Source organism: Aedes aegypti, chromosome 3 (genome assembly GCF_002204515.2).
Source record: "Aedes aegypti strain LVP_AGWG chromosome 3, AaegL5.0 Primary Assembly, whole genome shotgun sequence".
Lineage (NCBI taxonomy): Eukaryota > Metazoa > Arthropoda > Insecta > Diptera > Culicidae > Aedes > Aedes aegypti.
Genome location: NC_035109.1, coordinates 138,066,284 through 138,083,272, shown reverse-complemented (window position 1 = coordinate 138,083,272; position 16,989 = coordinate 138,066,284). Strand labels below are relative to the sequence as shown.

At 36.6% G+C, this 16,989-nt stretch overlaps 1 protein-coding gene across 12 annotated transcripts in view; it reads right to left on the bottom strand.

Moving 5' to 3' along the window:
• Positions 1–16,989, bottom strand: part of LOC5567272 — a 286,367-nt gene that overhangs the window by 90,666 nt on the left and 178,712 nt on the right. For all 12 annotated transcript variants that reach the window (XM_021850247.1, XM_021850248.1, XM_021850252.1 and 9 more), the window contains one exon: positions 1,122–1,298. In XM_021850247.1, coding sequence (XP_021705939.1) covers positions 1,122–1,298 — 177 coding nt within the window. The remainder of the gene's footprint in view (positions 1–1,121; positions 1,299–16,989) is intronic.

The following is a 16,989-nucleotide window of genomic DNA, read 5'->3' as shown; positions in this document are numbered from 1 at the left end:
CTTTTCCGAAGACGCCATCTTCTGGGATATCCGCAAATCATAAATTTATACTCACTAGCACCGCCTGGTTGCAAAATCTTGAAACACTAGGCTTGAAAAATGATATCCCTTTATCTACTTTGCCTAAGACGTCATGTTTCTAATTTGTCAGGTTCCTGAGATATCCACAAATCAAAAGTTCCATAACCACTAGCGCCGCCTGGTGGCAAAATCTCAAAACTCCTGGCATGCATAATGATAGCCCTTGAGCTATTGAACAACTTTGCCGAAGACGTCATCTTACTAAGTTGTCAGGCTCCTGGGATATCCGCAAATCAAAAGCTTCATGCTCACTAACGCCGCCTAGTGGCAGAATTTCGCACCTGAATGACCACCGCATGTCAGTCCTTGATCTACTGAACAAGTTTGTCGAAGACACCAACCTTCCAAATCCTCAGGATCTAGAGATATCATATGTTATAATGATTACATTTCTACCCCTCAAGGTTCATATAGTGCAAGTTAGAAAAAAGCACCATTACCGGCCATGTTCTCAACTAAATGGATGATCCTCTAGTACTGAGTACTGAAACTTCGCCGAAGGCAGTACTATGCTATCTATTGAGGCTTGCGAGGTATTCAACAACACCCCCAAAATGATGAAATTCCATAAGTCCTGGGTCTTCTATAACGCGGATTCCTATAACGCCCCCAACCATGTGTATAATAGGAGACCTGGCTGTAGGTACACATGTGTATTCACAATGAAGAAATTTCTTTTGTGATTCAGTTCAGCTCTTATGGTCTATGCTGTACCTTTGATTTAAAAAGGAACAACCCACTAACTTGTATAATCGATCAAAAACAGCTGCTCGAAGGATGCAACATGTAGGTTATGTTTATGTAGTTTACCCGATCTGGGGTAAGCTGGGAAATTAAGCTAGATAGGTGCTCCTGTGTAAGCCGGCAGGGAAAGATAAAACCAGCGATAAAGTTCATCGTTTTTGTTGCTGTTGTAATGTCAGTACAGAACTATGAAGGAACACGAAATCACGGAAATAGCTCTTTGTTAGCAGGGTTGCCATATTGAAAGAAAGTTAAAAATCTACATATGATTACGTTAAAACATCCCAATCATTTACTTCCTCATGATGATTTCCGGCACGGAATATCGCCTCCGGAACAGTCCCGGACCAGAGCCCATCACGGTGGCATATGTCCCGGCACCCATCCTGTGGCGGCGTCCCTGGTCACAGTAGTAGCTATCGCACGTGCTCGATAGGTCCCAGTTGGACGAGGATGAGTCGCGACTGTCTTGGCTGCAAAAAAGAGGAGAAATAAATGGACAAATGATTGTTAGATCGCATTGCTATTCATAATGCATCAAAGTGAAGATTTATCGAGGACTGCATTGAAATCATATTTTGCTTTATCCCGATGCGCCAGGTACTGCACATTGAATCCTAGACGTTTCCAACTAAGGAAGTTACAATTTAGTAAATACCTATCCCGGCTTATTTTTCAGTTTGCAAATAAAAGAAAATCAAAGAAAACACAGACAAACAGACGAAAAATCCATCAACCACTCATTAAATAAACATTTAATCAAGCATAGGGCAATTATACATGTTGTTTATAATGAAACATCTCTGAAATCTATATAAAACTTATGATTCAAGAAAATGTCATCGTGTCAGACGACAGTTTTTGTTTTACTTCTCAATGTGTCATGAATGACTGTAGTGGATGAGTATATAAAAATCATCTGACTGATAACCTGAAAGCAATATGAGCTTCATGAGAAGTGTCGAGTGCTCACAACGCTAGTTCGAACTGAGCGATGGATTATTAATAAATTTGATCAACGTGATACGTCTGTTTTTCTGCGGAGAAACAGCGTCTTGCCGGCAAAACCGTTAGCTAATCCGTAAAAGAAGTCGGGAATGTAAAATATGCAGCAGCATTGCATGCTAAAAATAAGTGCAGACCGGCAGTCGGTGTACCCGCGCGAGGACAATGCTGCTCTCCTGGCCGGCCCCAGAATTTCGGGGTGTTCGTTAGCAGACGACGTTGATGACAATGGATCATTGAAGGTAGTTTTTGTCAGTGCTCACCGCATTGAAACAAAGGCGCCACTGTATATGGGATTTAACATTGTGAATGCATTGCTGTTCTGTCAAACAAACAAGGCTACGGTGGAGCTATCTATGCTTTCCATAGCGGCCGTTTTGGCTATTTTAATGATCCATTGGGAGCAGAAACGGAGGCGTTGTAATAGCGAATTTTGATTAAATTCGAGGTACATTTCGCTAAGATTTGATTTTAATATGTTCTTTCTCTACATGTGAACACGCCTCTTTTCAGAAAAAAATGTGTCGTTTTCTAATTCCTCTATGCTTTTGCTCTGTGCAAATGCAGCCAATTTTAATTACCTGCTGTCTCGGAGCTATATATTTATTGTTCATTATGGTTTTACGTACCCTCAACAAACAAAGGATCGATCCATGTCATACGATGTTGAGTTTAAGAGGACGATCATGCTGTTAACTCCAATCGACAAAACTGCACAGATTTACCACTTTCACGGAGGCGTCCATATTGTGTTACGCCTCTATAGACTAGCAAAACCTTTTGTCGTATGAAGAAAATATTCCATTTTCATTGATAAACATCCGATAACAAATGCGGTAGAATGGACTGCTTCAACAAAATTGGAAACACTTCAGCCTTAATCGCTTTATAAACCAAAATCATGAAGAAAGATACCCAAGTAACCACAGGCATTAAGGTATTACCATATTTTAACTTTAATTCAACGAGTGCAATGCTTCATTACTTTTATTCTACAATATGCGTGCAATAAAGCTTTAATTCTATTTTACGAATGCAATGTAGCATTGCTTTATGGTAGTAATGAAATGTGCATTAATGGGTGGGTCACCGCTCAATGCTTCATTGCATCATCTCTCACAATGCTTCATAGCAACAAAAACAGCAAGATTTCAATAATGCTGTATTTATCGTCAATCCCTTCCCTCACTCAGGCAAATAGACTATATAAATACGTAAATATCCCTTATGAATGGCACAAGGAATCTGGTTGAAATTCGTAGGTTTGACCAGAATTTGAAAACAAAAAAAAACAACAACCTGGAATTGAACCAAAAACCTTTAAATTGATAGGCCCGTGCGTACACCACACGCTTATCGAAGACTCAATGTGGCGAGATGCTAAAACGATACATAAAGCGTGCAAATGAGCAACTGTTTTGGCCCCACACAATGAAAACAAAACAAAATCTCAACAGCAAAAAAATCGACAGCCGCGGTAAACATATAAGTGCAACAGTCGTGTCTACCAACTTATTGCGCACTTCACCCCAAATTGAACTATTGCAAAGTTTGAAGAGTGCAGAAAAGAGTGATAAAGTGCACGCTTGCAACGGATCATCTCAACGTATTTGATGCACTTGTTCCTTGAACCACAAGGAATAAGCGCACTTAAAACATGATCATGATTCGACGTAATCCTGAGCTGCTATCACACTTTGCAGGAGCTTACACACTTGTGACTTGTGAGTGAAATCGACAATATTTACCACTGGCAACGAAATGGCGCTGCTTGAAGTTGCACAATTTTCCCGGCCAAGATATGCATCATTCATGGTCCGGAGGATAGGCGCGGCGAGTCATCGAAAACATCTCTCAATTAATTTAGGTTCGAATCCCGGTGAAGGAAATAAGTAAAATACACAAATTTTATTCAGAGTGCAATGAAAGTCTTGCCAGGAGTCTATCAAACATCTTTCTAAGAATCAGATAAAGAAACTTCTAATGATATTACAAAATCCTACAGCAAATCAGTTAGTTGAGAAGATTACAACAAAAACTACTTCCAGAATTTTTTTAGTCATAAATCCAGGGGTATCAAGAATAAAGATTTATCCGAGGAACGTCGTGATTTTTTTACTAGATTTGAAACATTTTTTTGAATATATCAAAAGTTGCAACAGGATCCGCGAAGTTTTCGGAAATATTGTTTACAAAAAATATGTTAGAATTTGACTTCTGTAAGCTACTTTGAATATTCTTAATAACTTTTCTAATGGGCTTTTAAGAAACCAGACAATAGCTCTTGAAATGTTACCAATAACTCTTCAAAAATCTTGTAAAGAATCTCCGTAGTTTTTAAAGATCAATGCCAAAAATATCTTTATCAAATCTCATTAGAAATCCTGCTGATGGATTCAAGCAGATTTCGCTAATGGTTTGAGTGAAAACAGTAAATACTTTCAAATTTTTCCAATCCTGTTAGTTATTTGCTAAGGAAATCCCCGGAATCCTTTCAAGGATCTAACCAAGCAACTGGCAAAATATGTCAACAATTAGCCCTAAACAATGATTCCTTGCATTTGACGTATATTACTACCGAAGATGTTGACTTTATTTTCCGGCTTGCACTGAAAGTTAGCCTAGCAACCTCATATGAACAGAATTACATTATAATAATTTATCAGTAATTAATTAATAAATAAAACGTTTTTAAAATATTGAAGAAAAAACCAATAACCATTAGGATAATTCGCCAATTGTTGAACGGCCAAAATGCTCGCTAATTGTTGAACACGCCATAAGGATTACACGCACTGTTCAACAATAGGCTTAAAAGCCGTTTAACATTAGGCAACTCGTACAAAATAAGCTTACAACTCTTACAAAAATAACACTTATTTAATAAAAAAATGGCTTCACGGACCCCCTGAGAATTCTTCACGGCTCCCTAGGGGTCCGCGGACCACCGGTTGAGAAACCCTGTACTAAAGCTTTTATACGGTACAGACAGTAACTATACGTTAGCAATTGCCATCATAGAGGTAGGAAACGTAGCCGTATTTAAACTGTAATAGTGTCCTTTTCCACTTTAATACTGCTTCAATGAGACATGTAATGCGGTATGACTTTATATGCCATATTCTATAGTAGCATATAAAGTTATATTAATGCAACTATATACAGCTGTACGGTTACTTGGGTAAAAGCAGTCGATCCAGAGGGTGTGGGTGGCTATCAAAAAAGACCATTTTCGACGTTATGAAATATGTGAATGAACCTTTAGGCTTCTGCACTGTTTTGATTCTGTATTGGATTTTGACTTTTACTGACCTTGTTGTTTACAAATTTCATGAAAGAGTGAAAGAAAGAGGTACATTTTTATACAGAGCCCCACAGACAAGAAAGTAAATTTTCACTGTACTAATTCAAAGCAAAGCAATGCAGGTAATTTCAAACAAATCAAAATTCTATTCAGCAATACCATGCTCAGGGCCGTGGGTTTTAATCCCACCGGTCAAAGACCATTCCGAATAGAAAATTTCCTTCAAAACTCCAATGCAAAAACGATCGATTGGCAAAAAAGTTCTCAATGAATTACAGTTGAAATGCTCATTAGAACAGCTGAGTAGTAGGCACTGTTCCAGTTGGGATCTAACGCTAAAATGTAGATGAAGTTCACTGTATTTACTACTAATGCTTCCAAAAAGTTGTGTGAAACTGATTAATTAGCAAAAAAGCTCTCAATTAATTACAGCGGAAATGCTTATTGGAACACTAAGATTAGAATCAGACTCTGTTCCGGTTGGGATGTAACGCTAAAAATAAGAAGAAGTCCACATATTTAGAATAAAAAGTCCTTCCTATGTGGGCTTCGTAGCCGTGCGGTTAGTGTCACCAGGCATTTAGCCGTATCACGCTAAGGAGTGTGGGTTCGATTCCCGATTCAGTACGGAAAACTTTTCATGAGGAATGTTTTCCGACTGTGCCACTGGGCGTTGCATGCTTATCCGTTGTCTAGTGTGGCTTAAAAGGGAAAAATGCCCACTGTAAGCATTAACGTGTACTCAACTAAATCAATTGGAATTCCTGCTGGTATTATTCCCTTAAAGTATCGTTTTCAGGAATTAAATTGCAAATTTTTGATAAATTGTTTTTTTTTTCAAATGAACATCCTATAATTGATACATCTTTGTTTAAAATTAATCATACTATTAGAAAATTGAATTCTTTTGTTTATTGTTCTGCAGAAAATATTATGTATCTGTATATTTTCATGGATATAGCATGAGTGTTCATTCTTTTCAACCAAATGCTGATTTATCTTTGCTTGAAGAATTGAAACAAATCCCTTGTCATGCTTTTTCCCGTAATGCCCCATTGTTATTTAAACGTAAATTTATTGGGGTAGATAATGTGCAGATTTTTTTTCACCGATTGTATGAGGGTTGCCTCCTTTCCGTCCGTTACCTAAGTCAGAAATTTGGGACTAACCTCTAACTCATAGACAAGATTGACGCATCCTCCAATAATCGAGAGCTGTCCTGGCCACGTCATTGCTCACCAAATTCCTTTTTTGAAACTCCTCTGCAATCCGTCGCTTTTCACATTCCATTTTTCAATCAACACGCTTAACGCACACAGGAGATAAAAAAAAAGAGTCGCGTGAAACGAATTAAATTGCTAGAGATATCACAGAGCACTTTCGAGCAAAACGCAAGCAAATCATCTCCTGAAAAAACACACTTTTATCACTTTGAAAAACATGTTTCCACAGAACATTTGCACGTGGCATAGCACCATCCGCCGAATCTAATTTTCACAAGCCGATTCGAATAATAAAACGCAGACCGAGGGAAACGGACACAAATTTCAAAACGCAGCCGCCCGAGCACACGGCTTGCTGCGATTCGGCTTTTTCTTTTACATGCAGTTTGATCAAAAATTATACATCTAATATATTTGTGGTGTGTTCAGATAGTAGAAGCATTAACCTAAGAATACTAATGTCACTGCTGTTCGTGTTACCAACATCTAGTTTGCCACGAATTGACAGCGTGAGTACCGGGCATCAAAGTGTCAAATTAATTATAAAAACCAAAACAACGACATGGTATTGAACAAACAATGAAAAACCATAATTTAAGGTAATAATAATTAAAATAAGTTTTGTGAGATCAGCGCTTTTAGCGTTCTACTACTCTTATTTCTATTGTTCAGATAGCCTGAGCTGTGTTCAAGCTTTGAATTCCCTTAGCTTTATTATCAAAACCCATCATATAGTTTTATCAATAAAAGGGTTATTATATGATTTATATTCTATAGGATTTGTCATTTAATTTGTTTGGATTCTAGTTCATTGCAATATTTATGGTAATGAACAGGCTGATTTATTGGCAAAACTTGGTGTTTTTCGTGGACGAATATATAAACGCGGCATTAATCATTCGGGATATTTTACTAATTTGAAAAAAAAAAACATTCAATAAATTATTGGTAACTTTCTTGCAATACAAGTGTCATACAGGGTCGATATTGTTATTACATTTATCCGAATCTTAAACTATTTCCCCTGTTCCGACATCTTCCTGTTGGACGTAATTTTATTTGTTCCTTTTTCCAGCTTAATGTCTAATCATTACATTTGTAGTAGTCATTTGTACCGCATGAATACCACAGATTCAAATATTTGTGAATGTTTTAAATCATATGAAGACATAGATCAACAACATAGATTGAATGTTGTCGTTTTGATGCACCTAGAGAAAAAATACTGGAAAGTATAATTAGTTTGGGTCATGATATTCCTGTCTCAGTTCGAGATATTTTGGGAAATCATTCATTCCTTATCATGTAAAGTTTATATAATTTTCCAAATGATTTTTTTTTATAATGTATGATACTGTTCGTTTTTTTTGCATTTTCTCCATAATACCCAAACAAACTCGCACCTTATTCTGGAATATCACCGAATCAAAAATTTTGATACATGAGTAAAACAATATAAAGAGCCGGATCCTATTCTTGGCTTTAGATTTTTGATTCACTTCGGCAGTGTGATTTTTTAAGCTACAGAGCTCATATTTGACCACAATATGCGTCGTACTATTGCGCCTCTTATTGCAAAGTTTCAGACAATTCGGGCGAGAAAAGTAGCCCAAGTGACTCAGCACCTAACATATTTGTGATTTTTCCAAAAAATCTCATCAGAATCGATCAAACGATGGCGAAGATACAGAATTTTGAAACCTTAATGTCGGTTAAAGGTTAATGGGTTTTCTAACCGATACAACTGATAGCTACATATTTATTTGTTCATTAAAAACACCTTGAACATTGTTTTTCTGTTTTTATCAATCATGTTCATGGTCAAACGTTGTTGTCAAAGCAACTCATTAAAATATACTATAAGAATATCTGCTTTAGAAAAAAAAAACTTCTGAAAAAAATATAAGTTCCATAAGCTTTTTCTATAATAAAGAATTTCCATCGCATGCTGATTTTTCTCTCATACAATAAGGTTTTTTTAAGAGCTAAAAAGAGCTTTATTTTCATGCTTGACATGTTTTTGAGCCTATTGCTTATTGAACGGAACCAAGTTGAAGTGTATGCATGCATTGGTTTCTCTAAAACGATGGTTTTAAAATATGATTTCTCATTCTGTTTGAATTTTACATATTAATTTCGTCACAATTCTTATGATTATTGTTAAAATAAATATTACATATACTATATTATTGGTAAAAAATATAAAAGAAATAGTTTCACTGAAAATCCTGTCATGCCTTGCAGAAATTGTGTTCAACTATAACAAATGAAGCGAAATCCAAGTCCTGGTAATTCTGCTTTTTCATACCTCCAATAAAACACCATCAATCCGCAATTTTCACACTGTCGGTTACTTTTATTTTTCGCCATTCAATTCAATATTTGTAACAAATCTTCGCCCCACATCAAAACTACCATTGATCTTCAAAACAATCAATTACAATAATCACACATTATATTATCGACCGAACCACTAATCCAGCGGAATCGCGGAAAACCCCCTTCACCTAGAAAGCGAAAAGCCGCTATAAAGTTTTGGCAGTTTTGAAATTGATTAACATGTGCTTATTGTAAGTTTTCTCAAGAAATATTTTTTCTTGAGAAATAGAAAACTATCAAAATGACAATGCCAGGGCTGTTACAACAACTTCAAAATGTTATCCGCGAAATTCGATTCGCGCCTGGAAGCACCAATCCGCGCCACAAAAAAATATTCCAATTGTCATTGAAATCTTCATGTCAATTTTTCGTAAAAAAAAAACATTGTTATGAAACTTAATTGTTTTAATAATTTTCTGTGTTCTATGATGCATTTTTCATAGTACCGTAATTAGGAACTGTGATATTGTCAACTTAATTTCGGCAAAACCAGTACTTAGTTGATCTCCATTAGTGTATGTAACTAACTTTTTAGGAAATAATATTAAATGTATCAGGAAAATAGCTCGAAAATTAAAAATTGAAAACGATCCTCTTGGACGAAATGGATTATCATAAAAAAAGCAAAATTAAGAATAATAAATGTCTCCATCTATTAAATTTCGCGAAACATTACTAAAGGACCTATGTACAAATGAGAGATTCTCTCCTCTCTCGCTCTCTTTCGATTATAACAGTGGAATACTGAAGCTTTTGGAAAGTTTTTCACTACAGATCGAAAGGCAATTTCCTTGACTATCGTTTCATCCAAAAAAAACGCAACAGAAGAGGTTAATGTGACTCAGCTATTGATCAAAGAGAAAGTAAACAAAGAGAGCCTCTCATTTGTATATAGGTCCTTTAGTAATGTTTCGCGAGAAATATGCACTCAGGCAAATGGACTATCGATAATCATAGGAACCCCTTATGAAAATTCGCCACAAGAAATCGGATTAAAATTCATAAATTTGCCTTATGAAACCAGAATTTGAAAACAAAATACGTTTTCGCGGCAACCTGGAATCGAACCAAGAACCTTGCGATCGATAGGCCCGAGCGTACACCACGCGCCTATCAACGCCTTGATGTCGAGTGATGCTAAAACGTTACATAAAGCGTTCGTATTGCAATAATCGTTCCACCTTTCATAAGGCAAATGTATGAAATTCGAAAGTCCAGTTTGCTGCGTGTAGGTCCCCTGATACAGAAAATGACGTGAAAAATTCTAACAGCTTTTGTATTTGACCATTTTATTACGAAGTTTTACATTGGAAACCAGAATAATATACCTAAATGTAGGTTAGCTACATTGTAATAAGCACTTTTTCCGAAATTAACCGTTTTTATGATTGAACAACTCTGCTAGATATGTAGTATGATTTTAAAATCGACTTCAATAGTCCACATTTAAGCTGACAACACAATTCAAATAGGACTCAAACTTTGCATATAATAAGCACCAGCGGATTGTTTAGTACTGACTTTTCCAACAGTATTGCTTACACATAATAAAATTGTTAATATTTCTGTGCAAAACTATATTTATAAAAATAAAACTGTTTGAAATCATTTCACGTATCCTTAAAAGGTATTGCTTTTTAGTATCGACCAATTTCGCCAAATGACCCCGGATTACGGTAATATTTCATTAGTCCGACAGTAATTGGCCAATATACAGTACATTGGACTTTATCGACTTTACATACAAGATGCCCAACCTTTTGGCTCCAGATTTGAGCAACTAATTTCGATGGAACCTCTACGAAATCTGATGATATTATAAAACAAATGAAATTCAAGATTTGTGATGGCACTTGGCAGAAATGAACATTTGTTCGACGAACAATGCGTATATCAAGTAATATCGAGCATCTGGCTAGGAGTGAAAACTCGAAGATCCTTTCCTTATCCCACTAACCCAATATCCTTTCCTTATCCCACTAACCCAATATCTTTTCCACTTCAAATGTGGATATGCAGAGGTATACTCGATCTTTAATAACAATGGTTAAGGAGTGTATCGAAAAGTAGTCGCAAACTTTCAAAACAGTCTCAAAAATAATGGTATAATGTATAACCTACAAACAATGTTTTGATCAGAAATGCTTTACAATGTATTTAAAAATGATGATGCGGTGATATTATTTCAAGAAAGTGGCATTTTGCATGATAATTTTGCAAATTACTAACAGATGTCGATGAAAATCTTGCACACCTCTGAAAAAAATGATATGTTAATAAATGTGTTAAATTTAAAGAAAAAAATATTTTTTGTTTATGCTAATATATTCTGTGCCACAACTCTTATGACATAGTGTAAACAATATTTTGAAAAATTCATTAACAAGCATTTAAGAGCAAATACAAAAATCGAAAAAAGTCGATTTTAAGGACCTCTCGCTACACGTTAATGCTAATATCGAATGATTGTAATAAATAAAAAATGTTTTTTTGATGGAAAAGTTTTTTTTGCATATTTATGAAGTAACGTATGCAAAAAATATGACTCTATATAATTACCACTGTATATGACAGAGCTTCAAAAGTTGATTAAACAAAAGTGACTTTCTAAAACCGACCTTATTCCAATAATTGAGCTTTTTTAGAGCAATAATTTATTTTTTTGATGTTCTGTTTACGTGCTGTATGAAGTAAACATATTTTCCGATAGAATAAGCTTTTCATCCTATTTTGTTTGATATATATTTTGTTCAATACAAATCATCGAATCTTCAGAAGACACTTCAAAAATATAATTTTGTGCAAGATTTTATTTTCCATGCTTTATAAACCTTGTTGTTGATTAAGACTGCATATTATTCAATATTTTTTTAGCTGCTTCAATTTTTGATGACATGATGAAGATTTGCATGAAAAAAGCTTCCAAAAAGATGAACTATGCTCTGAGATATACCGTTTTAAATACACTCCTTACCTAGCTAACATTCTTTCCCTTCTCCGATGACCGTAAGGACCGTAAGCAAATTATTTAACTGATATTTTTTCCGATATTGTATCTAGATACACAATGAATCCTAGCCTTCAGTCATCATCGAAACTTGAAACTGAAACCAATACGATGAAATTGAGCTCACTGTGTTTCAGCTGGAGAATTGTATATAGTGAATACATTTTCTTTCATATAAACTTGATTTTGAACCACTATTTCCTCAAATCAATGACGAATTCACCCTTTATATGACGGGTAACCCTTAATATTCGAAATATTTCAAATTGTCGAAGGAAAATAAAAAAAAATACCTGCAAACAATAATAACTAAACAGCAAAACTGGGCCCTGGTGAGTGGTGACTAACTATCAAGTGCACTCAATGAGATGAGGAAAGTATACATTTTTAAATACAAATTTCCTAATGATAAACTGCACAACTAGACGTATCAAAAAAAAATTATTGGAGATTTTTGTTGTATGATTTGGAAAATCCGCGATTTTCGCGACAGAATTTCAGTCACTCGCGGTTTTCGCGCCTGGCGTACCAACACCGCTACAACTCCGCGAAAACCGCGAAATCCGCGAGAATCGCGAAATTCGCTACTGTTGTAACAGCCCTGCAATGCTGAAAATTTCAAGTTACTTCCGAAATATTGTGTTTTCTATTATTGAATTGATGAAAAGCGTGCTACAGATTCACATACAGATCAATATGGATTTGATCCCAATACTTTTGCTTTTAATTTTCAACATTTTGGCTCCAAAATTTAAAGAATCTCTATAAACTGATATAAGTTTGCTAGATTGAAATCAATCATTGTTTTTGTGGCTTTAAAAACTGTCATAACTACAAACGATGTTCTTTATATAGGATTTGGCTCACGAATTCACCAAATCATTGCAAATGATATTTTGTAGAACTTATTATTCAATGAAATTATCGTTAACATCACACAAAATAAGTTTTTCTAGGATGCTAGAATAGTTCTATATTATTTGCTAGTGTGAGAGTAAGCATCTTCACTACAGCTTTAACGCCCTGAAATGCAAGGGTACATACTAAACATATCATTCATACCCCAACTGACTTGGTTCATACCCAACGCATTTTTCCGGGAACATCTTTCCCCAAAGTATCGAAGTCAGTTCGCTTTCTACCTCGTCTTCGCTAAGATACAGCTCCACCTAATTCGCTCTGTAGAATTTTTAACCGGGTATGTGTAGTTGGCCAGGTATCATAAAAAACCCTTCAAAAGTCGTCTGCACTCGCTACACGATTGCCACTCAGCAGCTGGACGTGCTCCAGTAAGGATCCCCATCATTATTGATCAGCGATTAGGTACGAAAACTGGGGACAATCCAGTATAATGCGAAATTAGTGAAAACAAATAAAGTGTCAGTACAAGCCGGGAGAAAAGCCGCGTTAAAAATGGAGTTCCCAACGAATTCACTGCTCAACGACGTGAATGTGCCGAATCACATCGACGAGTTGGACGAATTGCTCAACAGTTCGTGGGATCACAATGCGATAGATCAGTGCGACATGGATGCATTGTATGCGGAGCTAAACCGATCGCTGCTGACTCCGGATTCGTCTCCAGTTGAAGCGAACAAAGAAAGTGATGTGGTGTCTATGGGGAAGAACAATGATACGGATCCGAAGAATCAAGTGACTAGCAGTGCTGTGCTGACTCCACAGTCGTCTCCTTATATGTGGAATCAAGCAGTAGAACATTTGCAAACAGTTCAGCAGCCTGCTTCAAATTGCAGTTTCACTTCGGTAAGCCAGCAAATGGAGGCTAACTATAACTACATTCGGATGATAAATGCTGTTCAAACGCCGAAAGTCGAAATTTCACAGGGATATTCAAACATCAGTGGTGATATTAATGTGAATCAAGTTAGTGAAAAACAAGAACAATGTTGCTTTGATATAGTACAGCAGATAAAAAGTGAGCCAATTTACCATGAGCAGCAACCGGAGCGAGCAAGAGTCATGCCTGCGCCAAGTCAGGTGACTTACCAGACACCCAGAGAAGTGTTCCTGGCGCAAACATCTTTTTCTCCATTCACCTACATTCCGTATTACACGCAACAGAGTGCACCAAATTCGAATCCTCCAGTCACAATAAAGACTGATGACGATAATGTGACAGAGCAAACGACAATTCCAATATTCACGTTGGCGACGCAGTCAGACCAAGAATCTCCGGCGGACACAATTGAAGCATCGATTGACACGTGTTGCGAACCAGCCGATACAATAGAACCGGCTCCTGGATTGACTTGCGCTGAATACATTTCTTCCGTGCAATTGGCTTCGGATAGTCCGGAAACCTCGGAGACTTCTCCAACCTATTACATTTATGTTCCTGAATCATCTCCAAGCTCGGATCAAATGCCAACATTCCACATATTGTTGCAACCACATCCTAGCCAGCCATCCGCTATGATTCCCGTATTAACGGAATCAGCTTCACAAGAGGCAGTTGTCCAAACCATCGACCCATCAGCCGATTACGTCCAAATTCAGAATAAGTACATCATTCCTTCCGCCGGCTCCAGCACAACCTACCCGGTAGAAGAAATTTACCGAGTCGATCGTCCGGAAGCATCGTCTTCCGAAAACTCCACTCCGAAGATGAAACCACGCAAAGTTAACCTCACGTATGGGAGTAAAGTGTTTTGCCATATCTGCGACAAGGAGTTCGGCAAACAAGGCAGCTACCAGCAGCACTGGCGCCAAAAACACGAAGAGGATCGACCATTCCGGTGCAATATCTGCGGTAAGTCTTACATCACGGAGCGTGACTTGCGTCAGCACCAACAGAACCACGATCCGGGCATGAAGCAGTGGAAATGTAGCGAGTGCGACAATCGCTACAGACACATGAAGGATCGCGACCGTCACTACGATACGCATCATGGGACGCCGGCCCATTCCTGCATGAAGGAAGGCTGCTCGAAGGCCTTTGCACGGCGCGATCACATGATGGCGCACATGATCAGTCACGACAACCGAGAGCTGAGGGAGCTGAAGAAAGCACTGGACAAAGAGGAAAAGGAGAATAATCGGAAGCAGAGGGGACGCAAGCGAAAGATGGAGTGAGCGGTGATTTGTGTTTGTCGATTTCAAGGGAAATTTGAGCGCATTAGGTTTAGATTATTGTAACAAATGATGTTTCTTTACAATGCAAATGTAAAGTCAAATGAGAATACCATTAGACTTTAAGTCAAGAAAAATGCCATGATAACATTTTAAATGTATGAATGTTTAGTGTTTCAGCAAGAACAACTGGTTCTCAGTGATTGGATGAAGAAGACTTTTATGTAACAAATGTCATGATTGGCATTGATTAAACAAAATTAGATTTGAATAATCTAAACAGAGCAAGACAAACAGTGATTATGTAACCAGAGTGTAGAGACAATTGTTAATGTGTACCAACCCCAGTAAACAGAAATCCCCGTGAGAAGAACGATAAAAATCTAAATTATACAAACTTACTGATATGAGTCTGAATGTTAAGTCTGATTGTGAACCATTTTATGCAATGATAATTAAATGATACTTCCTTCGGAATGCGTAATACAATTTTAGTGTTTGGTATTTTCAATTTGAATGATGACTGTCTCTTGAAAGAATGCAGATACATATACTAAGAGCGTCCCAGTTCGAAAAGTCATGCTACTCAACCCTAGAATAAAATATATGCTTTTCTTTAGCAATCTTGTAGGGTAACGGTCGTATTTTGGACCCCCTAAGGAAGTTATTTTACATTTTTGTCCCAATAATTTAATTGCACAGCGTAACCAAGTCAAATGACATACCAAAATGTAGAAAAAAACTTCCTCTACGAGATAAAAATGCCCATACGGTCATGTAGGATCCAAAAGACGTCGAAAATAATTGAAATGTGATGCACTGTTTTTCATTATTTTGGACACAACAATACATTTTGGACCCTCAAGGTATATATTTTGGACCCCCGGCATTTTTTATCGTTTGGCGACAAAGTCCACAGCACTGGTTGTATAATATGCTTGCCCATAGAATAATCAATCGATTGACTATGGAAAACCGAAGAAATTCAACGCTTTTAGTTCAGAAATTTGAAAATAGTTTTTGTTTACATTTGAAAAATTTCTGACGTCTTCAATTTCTGTGTGTAACGTGTTGTAACGGTTGCATGGATAAACCGATTAAATTAAATTAATTTCAGATAAAATAAACACATTTTCCATGCACAAATGCTTGATGCAAGTGCGGTATGGTCTTATCTTTCCAAATGGCATGCATTGGTCTTTCGATTTAAACTGGAAAATTTGCAGGAAAATGGCCCAGGGGGTCCAAAATATATTGGTTACCCTATATGGGCGTAGCCAGAGAGTAGCAGCCCCCTCCCTGGACAACGAAAAAAAAACTGGTTTGCTACAAAAGTAAATCATATTTTGCTTCAATTTCTAAATGACGGTCCTAAGATTCCATGTTTATGTAAAATTGCCATGATGTCATGTTTATGTAAAACTGAGCCATGATGAACTTTTTGAATAATTCTTGGAGTCCAACTAAAAATCAGATTTTTACCAAAGATCCTACCGAACACATTTGGAAGTTTCATCAACATTCCGCAGTAGATCTTGCGAGGAATCTACCAAAAATCTGATGTGAAACTCAAAAGAAACGCTCTAGTATTTATATGTTTTAAGAATCACATCAAGATTTTTCCTTTTAAAAATCTTTCTTTGAGAACTCCTTCAAGCATTTTTCTTTTTAATTTCTCTCAGAATAGTTTCAAAATATTATCCTAGCAAGTGCTGATCGAGCATTTTCAAGGATCTAACAAAATTCTTCAGGTTGCCTTAGGAAACTTTAAGAATTTTCCCTATGTATTTCCAAAAATAGATATAATAGTCGCTGCAAGAATTTCTTAAGGATTCCATTAGGCATTTTCCCGAGAGTTTAGTCTAAAAAATTTTCCTCAGAGTTATGTTAGGTTTGTTTTTATTGTACCCCGTTTGGCATAATGGTCGTTTGGCATAACGGCCGTTTGGCATAATGATCGAATTAGAATAAATGTTGACATTTTTGAAGCTTTTACCGAAATCAACACCACCAAGTCGATAGCAAAAGTTTTTGGTAGGTTCTCAACGAGCATGGTGTTCCTTCAGAGACTTTCCAAGCTATGAATGTCAAAAATTGTTGTGACATTAGATAGCATTACTAAATAAAAATCGTAACAGGTCTAGTGGAAAATTATT